Genomic DNA, 8,653 nt, shown 5'->3' with positions numbered 1-8,653 from the left:
CAAAATAAAATCGGCGATTATCGATATTATATTTAATTTAATTCTAAAAATTCATGAAATGATAAATTCAAAATATAAAATAAATTTAATAATTTTAAAAATTTTAAAAATTATAAAAATTATAAAGGGGAAATGTAATATATTGATTTTCTAATATATTATTATATAATTTTAATGAATTAATATTATTAAAAATTAGTCATTCTCAGCTATATTATTACATTGTCTTGTCACTTTATAAGGTAGATTCAACAAATTTTAAGGATAATGATTAACGATGCACCCTATATATACATACATTCATATTATTTTTTAAATGAAAAGTTTATTTTTTCAAAAATTTTGCAATCCTAAACATCGAATTCATACATCTATAAATAACCATTTGAAAAAAAGTCTTATAATATACTAATTATATATTACTAAAGTTTTATTAGTTATATATAATACAAAGGAAAAATTAACCCAAGTATATTTAATAATTGATATTATTTAATACTTAAATAGGTTGAAGGGATCATTGAAAGCAATGATAATACTTCAAATTATAAACCTTCTTTATACCAACATCTTATTGACCAGAATAAAATTCCCAAAGGTTGTTGTCCCTTATGTGCCCTTAATATTAAATTGCAATATACAGTATTATATTTTGTTTCATATTATATTATTTTTTATATAGGATATTTTGATAATTAGCCAATTTTTAGATCAAAAGGGAAATGTTTTAGATAAAAATATTAGTGGGTTATGTTACAAGCAACATTCTCTATTGAAAAGATTAACAGAATTTGCATTTAAAGCAGGTTTTAGGGTTATTTAATTCTAAAATACTTAAATAATATAGACTAAGTTTATTTAATATTAAAAATTAACAGAATTTATATATAAATTAGATTAGATTATTCAACTAAAAATATAGAATTATTTTTCATATAATATGAGAAATTCACAAATATGGCTTGGGTATTAGGTTGATGCTATCAATTTAATTATAGAAATAGCCAGGATTTTTAGAGGAGGCTATAAGACATGATTTTCCTCATAAATTCTATTAGAGAGCTTTAGGTCCACTTATTGCAAACCTTTGGCTGATAAAATTTTTTAAAAATAATAATTTTGGTTGTATAAAATGCTCCATTTTCAGAAATTTTGAAATAATTCTTTTTAACTTATACTTATTTATAAGGACATATTATATACTTTTTCTGAGAAAATTGGGGCTGGGAGAATAGAATAGTTTTATTAGTTTAAATCATATCTAAGGAAACAGTGAATTTGGATAAAATTTTCCATGGCCCCAACTCTATGCCACTTAGAGTAATTGGATTTATCATAGATGTCACAAGAGAAGCCTTAATGAAAATTATTTACCAAATTATTAATATATAAAATACAAAAATCAATATTTTTTTGATGACAGCTATAGTGCAGATATTATAGAGATATGGAGGATATCAATAAAGCAAAGAGGTGGTGGTTCAATTCTTGGCAGGACATTTTTTTCCTAAAACTAACTTACTTGAGTTTTTATAAATGTAATATTTAGCTTAAGCATAATTATATTTATACTTTTTTTAAAAAATTACAAATGACTTTTAAATGCCTACAAAACAAAATTTGGCAGTCCAGTGTTGCCATCCAGTTGCTCCCATTTGCACAGGCCTTATAGCCAAAGGTTAGCGAGATGGAGGTAGGGTTAATTAATATATATTTTAAAAAAAGTTTAATAAAGGAGATGCTTATTTTTATTATTTTAGGGGTGGTGTCCATCCATTCTGGCGCCATTTCCTATTTCCTCCAAAAATAGAAGGTAAAAAAATCTAGCTATGCCTTATTGATACTTTATTGATATCTGTATCTCTCTTATGGAAATGATACCAATTGTGGATTTTTTATGAATATTTTGATTTCCTTATTTTTAGTACAGTTAATTTTAATTATAAATATGATTTTTTTTAAAAAAAAAGGTTTATTAAAGCCATATGAACAGAAAAACCCAAAATTTCAAGGGCCCAAAAAACGCTGGGAACTTTACAATCGAGTATATTTGGATAGAACTTTGTGGCCAAGGCAAACTGTGAAAAAAATTGTATAATAATATAATTTTAATACACAAATCTGTCAATTGTTATTTTTATATTTTAAGTTTTATAGCTATATTAACTCAATAAACTTGGTTATTTATCCTTTTTTTGTTTACAGTTATACTATTTCTTTTTTAAAAAAATTAAAATATGAATTATTCATTAAAATTTAAATGAAAAATATTTGCGTCGCCAGGGACACGCCATTTAAATTTAAAAAGTCCGCCTATATAAATTCATATAATGGGGGGGCCGTGCAAGACTAAGCTTAAAACAGAGTTTCCTGTTATTCTATTTCCGGTTCTTGGATTTGTTCTAGTTCTAGGCTTTCGGTTCCAACTATTAATAAACAATAAAAAAATAATTAAACATTGAATAAATTATCTAAAATGAATCACTTAAAATTTTCAACAATGTACATTGTATATATATTAATTAATTAGTATTTTTTTGTTAGAATCACTTAGGGAACCTTGGAATTTTTGTTCCAACAAAAGTTTTTAATAATGGTTCCAAGATTTTTTTCTCAATTTTTGTCCCGGTTTTCGATGTTAAATATATTATTTTTCCAAGATTTTTTTTAATGGGTCACGAATTTATCTTGAGATAGACACCAATATTTTTTAAATTATTATATAGGCATTATTCAAAAACGAATTCGGATCATCGAATTATTCGTATTCGATTCTTTTAAACAAATCGGATAAGTTACTATTCGTTTTCATACAAATATTCGTTTAAAGAAATCGAATACCAGTAAGGGGAATAGGTTTTTAAACGTCAAAGCAAAAGTCGTTAAAAATTTGGAATTTCGCTTATATCTCTTAGAAAAATTTTAAAATTAATTCCAATAGATGCTAGGGAAGTAAACACTTTAGAACAGGAACCAGTAAGGTTGACTGGAGTATAGCGATTTACGTAATAACAATTTGATAACTTTTTTTAACCATTAAGCATACAGACCTTAAATTTGGTATGAAGATATATTTTTATATCTTATTTTGTTACTAAGCTGTGCCGATATTAAATATCGGGTCGGAACCGATATTTGGCATTTTTTAAAATATCGGATCAGGCCGATACTTTTTAAAAAACCAATCCTATCCTATATTTTTGATTATTTTATGATTATATATTTTTTTATTTTATAAATATTTTGCTACATTATCTGCAAGAAAAGGATTTTAAAAATATCGAGTCACATTCAGCTAGCTTGCTAAACGGCTCAAGTTAGCCAATTTTTAAAAACGAGTAACTTAAAATTTTGGCCGAAAGTAGGCTTATTGATTTTGCCCACAGATGGTAAGGTTTGGATTTCTATTGCCGAAATTTCAAAGCTTAGTTAAAAATAATAATTTGACTAAAATTTAGATTTAACTCTATAAGAATCAGCTAAATGGAGTTGTTTTACAACACTACATTCACCCCATAAACATTGTAAATATTTTAAATGAGATTATTAACTTTTGGAGAATAAAAAAATCATTCCTGAAAGTTCGTTTTTTTTTCCAAATGATATTGATATTTTTATGACATTGATACAAAGATAAATGGTAAATAAAAATCAATATGAATATCGGTTCGGATCGGTTTTGTGGATCGGCACGGCCCTATTTCTTACCTATGTTGTTCTTTTGGAAAACCTGGTGTGTCATATTTTGCCAAAAATCCGTTTTTTACCCAGAAATTATAAAAATCACCCTTTAGGTTATTTTGTTTATAGTAAAATATATTAAAACTAATATAAATTTAGAAATTTGCATACATGTTCCTTAAGGTCATTCATAGCTATAAAATAAATTTCATAGGAAGTTTTTAGCTTAACTAGAAATTGCACAATAAAGATTTTTATAATATATATCACCTTGGGGTAAAGTTGTTATGGATAAAACGGTAAAAATGTTCCGTATGATTGAAGCTGTAAAAAGATAATTTTTAAATAAGGTCTACGTATTTTTGTGCAAAAATGAACATAAATAAATAGTTCATGTTATTTGGAATAAAATTTTAAAAATAGCCGCAAAGGGGAAGAATAATTGAAATGTGCTATTTTTGATAAAAAATTTTACATTACCATAATGTTTGGATTTGTTTATTCTTAAAGGTGATGAATGGATGTCAATATTTTGTTCAATAAAACAACAAGTTATTTTCAATTTTATTTACCTACTTTACCCTAATGCCTAACCATTTTACCCTGGGTATGGGGTAAAATGACGGAAATGGTACACTTCAAATAATCATAACTTCGTATTATAGGTAAAGAGGTATACTTTTTTTAAAAAAATTATTTTTGTAGATGAGGAATCCGGCTACATATAAATCTATAATTTGCTTTGTTTTTGTTTCAAAATTTTATGCGAAATATCAACCGTTTTACCCCGGTCTCCCCTAATTAATAATTCGTTTTTATAAGCATAGTTATTGTATTATACATATATACCTCAAATAAAAAATAATGATCGTCACAATTTCTTTTTTTTTCACCCAAAAAAATTAATAAAATTTACAATTTTAAAAATAGAAGCACCGATAGTATAGTTTACAATAAATTATTAATATTAGTTTTTGCGGGATTTTCTTTTCATATATGCGGTCATTTGTTTTTTCCACTTGGTTCTGAAAATTAAATATATATATTTTTGTGAAGGAGTTTTTAATTTAACCAAAAACAAAAAGTAATAAAAAACGAAGAATATAATAGCCCAACTATAATTTATTTTAAAAAAAACACTATGATTTCTTATTGCTTAAGGATTAATTGATAAATTAAGACTCGAATTTTATGTACACAACAGTGGGTTTCCGTAAAGTGGGGGCTTCCACTCAATAGCATACTGTATTGGTTGTAAGGAAGGTGTAACTTATATCCATCAGAGAGAAAATGAGTATTCTACATGAAGCTATAACTACTAAATTACAAAAATTAGGAAATAAACGCGCTAAATAAAGATATAACTCATTTTTTAAAAAATAGTTATCCAAGTTATGATTGCCTTATTTGCCTGATGAATACCAGCGTAAATACTATAGGTTAACTGTCAAATCCCCGCCGATCTTTCTCATAGATCTTCTGTCCACCCGGTTCTGACCGTTAAATGTAAACCGCTTTAAATAACTTGCTCTCCTATTTTTTTAAAATGTATGTTACGTATTTGATAACACTAGTCAATCAATAACCTTCGATTCTGGAACCAGGTCTTAATTTGATTTTCGGATAGCTTCAGCATGATCGACATTTGTTTACGTTTATTGACCGTCAAATAACGTTCTTTCTATCAATTTAAATAAATTTGTAAAATATATAATAAATTATTATAGATACCTTGAATTCCATTTCTAAATTCTGCAATTGTTGGGGGTTGTAGGCTTGTCTATTCTTCTTGCACTTTTCATAAATATCCAACTTGAGGCATTTGCTGCCTACCATCTCTTTGCTTATTGTAAGATTATCTTTGCTCGCACAGGAGGATTCTGTGTTTTAAATAATTGTATATTTTTTTTAACAAAGTATTATTTAATAATAATTGGTAAATTATGATCAACAAAACCCCTAAGCTAGAATTGTAGTTTTTTGTTTAAATTCCCTTAAAATGTGAGGTTTGAAATTGTTATTAGACAATTTTCCAGGATTCCGAGGCTAAAAATTCTCAAATCACATCTAATTCTCATTTTTAACCCTAGTTTATATAGATTATATTGATAAACTTATAAATATGATTATTAATTATCTTACCAATGCTGACAAGTGATACTCTTGAGTTATTAGTACATTTTATCGGATTCTCTATACTCTTCACACTTATATTTTCCATAGATCCCCGAGATTTTACAGAAAATTTAAAATCTTTCCCAAAATCATTCTTGCTGATATTGTTATTGTAATAAAACACCAAATAATTATAATTTTGTAGGATTTCGTAAGGATAGAAATAGGAAGCACTGAATCCTGATGGTGGTATGTTGTCATATCTCGAATTTATCCAGTAAGATTGGAAAGGATCATTATATTTGATTGTATTGTCTCTATCCCGTTTCTCTCCACTTCTCAATATGTTCTCGATTGAAAAATTGCATCTCATAGTTTAAAGTAATAATTTTGAAATATTTGGATTATTTTTTCATTTTTAAAAGCAAAGAACAGTGATAAAATGAATATTTAATTATATATATATGTATTATATTATTATATAAAATATACACAATATTAACGTGATTCTCGCACCTATGTACAATGGTAGAGGAACATTCTTTGATATTACATAAGATTTCAATATTTTACCACTGTTTAACATTTAGATGTTATTTTTTTTAGGTGATATAAAGTAAATAATAATTGAAGATTGAGAAGTGATAATATTCGAATTTGAAGCTTTTTAAACTCCAAATTTTTGACATATTTTTATATTGAATAAGTTTCAAAAAGAAATAGGAAAACGATTCGTAATCAGTAGTGTTAGATTTTTTTTTTGCGTATTTAGAGCTCTTCATAAACCGTAGATTTAACGATACATAATATAAATAAAAATATATACTACCAATTTTAATGATTTCCGGACTGTGGGTAGATGTCATTTTAAGGCATTGTTTGTCACTTACGTGTTAAGACAAGCAAAAAAAATCGTATTAGGTTACTTCTTTTAAAATGTTTTGTAGACAAAACATAAAATATATTTATATTTCTTTTTTGAAAGCAAATTATTATACTAAATAAAAAAATTTTTAATATCATAATCGATTATTATTATAATGATAATTAAATTTGTTAGTAAATAATTCCACATTTCATAGTAGATATAATGTAAAAAAAACTACTATTGCTATTTCGGGTAACCAAATATTGATCCTAATATATAAATTGCTAACATAATTAACAAAAAAAATAAAATATTTTTAACAAGTATATGATTAAAATTCTTTGTCTCATTAATTTGATATATTTATATAATAATCTAAAGTTTAATCGTCAAAATGTCACAATTATCGCGAAATGAATATTTTTATTTGTATAATAACTTCAGTTAAACAAAATATACTTCAAGATTGAGGAAAATTAAGAGCGTCAAATGAAATATTTCGTATCTACTTCTACTAACGATACTTTTCCATATAATCGCAAAAAGGTATTTTGTATCTAATTTATTCTCACGTGTCATACTCATAGGTACACTTAAAACGATTTAATCGTTATTCGAATCGTATTTCATGAATTCAAATAACAAAATTATTCACTAATAAGGAAAATTATTATCTAATTTTAATCGAATTAATCGTATAATTTAAAATTATTAGTGTTATTCGAAATAATTTATAAATAATTTGAAATTCTTTTTATTTTATTTCAAAACTTTTTCCCCTACATTCTATTAATCACTTTTTTAAATTTTAAATAATCTATTTTGAAAATATTTACATGGAATTTAATTTTCGAATCGAATATTCGGCGAATCAAATCGAATAATATTTTTATTATTCCTAAGAATAGTAAAATTATTTGATTCATTACGAATACGAATAATATAGGTATTTGATTCGAAAATATGAATCGAATACGAATAATGCAAATATTTGATTTATATTTTTTGTATGTATAGTCAGGGTTCAATATTATGATTTGAATTGATTACATGAAATATGTCCTCCTGAACATGACGGTTCTTGGATTGAAAGTCTCTGGTTATTATCGTATTCTTTTAAAACCTCTTTTTAAATAAAAAGCTATAAAACAAAAACCGAAGTCTTTTTAAAGGTAAATAGAACGAACATTCTTAGGTTTTATTTTACAATTTACTAAATTTTCCCTTGACACTCTAGTCTAAATGAAATCAACGATCTTTTTCAATATCGACACCTTTTCTTCGATTACATAATTTTAATAATTATTTAAGTAAATAAAAATGATTTCGATATTAAAATCCATCATCTAGGTTCAGCATAATCATGATGGGTGGGTGGATTTGAGTTCCTCGAATTTTACGCTCAAATTAATATATTTTTCATTTTTTTATGTATATGAACTGATTAAATTATAATCTTATTTATCTAGGAAATCGGATTTTTGATCTAATAGTTCAGAACATATGTTATGACAAATAATTTTCTCTTTTTACTATGTAAAAATCAACCACTGTAAAACTTAAGATTGATTAGAGTGTAAGGAAGAAAAATGTGTATATATATAAATAATAAAAGTTCTAATTTATAATATAATCCATTTATTAATCTTTATTTCATCCAATAATCATAATTATAATTCATTCGTAAGGTAAAAGGTATAAACAAAAATAAAAACTATAATAAATATCAAATATTTCTAAATGGACACGAAAAAAATTGAAACCCAAATTTAAAGTTTTATTCTTCTACCATTTTATTTCAATTATTAAACTAACTCATCTTTTGTCAAAAAGTTAAAAAAAAAAGGAAAAAACACTAATCATAGAAAATAAACGATCAATATGACAAATATTTCTAAAAACTTCGATAAGAAATGAGGAAAAAGCTATTCGGATTTGCCATTGGAATTGTTACTAGATCAGAATTTCCGGAAAACTTGAAAAAGAATG

At 25.2% G+C, this 8,653-nt stretch overlaps 2 protein-coding genes across 2 annotated transcripts; one reads left to right on the top strand and one right to left on the bottom strand.

Moving 5' to 3' along the window:
• Positions 1 to 299: 299 nt before the first annotated feature.
• LOC135922269 (large ribosomal subunit protein mL66-like) lies at positions 300 to 2,189 on the top strand. Its single transcript, XM_065456679.1, has 5 exons — positions 300 to 395; positions 438 to 469; positions 508 to 642; positions 683 to 806; positions 1,971 to 2,189. Exons 1-5 carry the CDS (start codon positions 317 to 319, stop codon positions 2,096 to 2,098), a joined length of 498 nt encoding a protein of 165 aa, XP_065312751.1. The 5' UTR covers positions 300 to 316; the 3' UTR covers positions 2,099 to 2,189.
• A 2,459-nt stretch (positions 2,190 to 4,648) lies between these two features.
• On the bottom strand, positions 4,649 to 6,169 carry LOC135930839 (homeobox protein Hox-A4-like). Its single transcript, XM_065467627.1, has 4 exons — positions 5,824 to 6,169; positions 5,413 to 5,561; positions 5,268 to 5,362; positions 4,649 to 4,706 (listed from the first exon to the last, which is right to left on the bottom strand). Exons 1-4 carry the CDS (start codon positions 6,167 to 6,169, stop codon positions 4,649 to 4,651), a joined length of 648 nt encoding a protein of 215 aa, XP_065323699.1.
• Positions 6,170 to 8,653: the final 2,484 nt, after the last annotated feature.

The sequence above is a fragment of the Gordionus sp. m RMFG-2023 genome, chromosome 1 (genome assembly GCF_954871325.1).
Source record: "Gordionus sp. m RMFG-2023 chromosome 1, tfGorSpeb1-WG-v2, whole genome shotgun sequence".
NCBI classification, from domain to species: Eukaryota; Metazoa; Nematomorpha; class Gordioida; order Chordodea; family Parachordodidae; genus Gordionus; species Gordionus sp. m RMFG-2023.
The sequence above is the reverse complement of the archived record's forward strand: the minus strand, read 5'-3'. Positions and strand labels throughout refer to the sequence as shown.

Excerpts from the sequence above, each read along its gene's own strand:
- LOC135922269 (XM_065456679.1), top strand. The coding sequence starts at position 317 with ATGAAAAGTTTATTTTTTCAAAAATTTTGCAATCCTAAACATCGAATT. Across the intron at positions 643-682 it reads ATATTAAATTGCAATATACA|GATATTTTGATAATTAGCCA; the intron begins GTATTATATTTT and ends TTTTTTATATAG. Across the intron at positions 807-1,970 it reads AGAATTTGCATTTAAAGCAG|GTTTATTAAAGCCATATGAA; the intron begins GTTTTAGGGTTA and ends TTAAAAAAAAAG.
- LOC135930839 (XM_065467627.1), bottom strand. The coding sequence starts at position 6,169 with ATGAGATGCAATTTTTCAATCGAGAACATATTGAGAAGTGGAGAGAAA. Across the intron at positions 5,363-5,412 it reads ATTTAGAAATGGAATTCAAG|AAAGAACGTTATTTGACGGT; the intron begins GTATCTATAATA and ends TTAAATTGATAG. Across the intron at positions 4,707-5,267 it reads ACCTGGTTCCAGAATCGAAG|AACCAAGTGGAAAAAACAAA; the intron begins GTTATTGATTGA and ends TTTAATTTTCAG.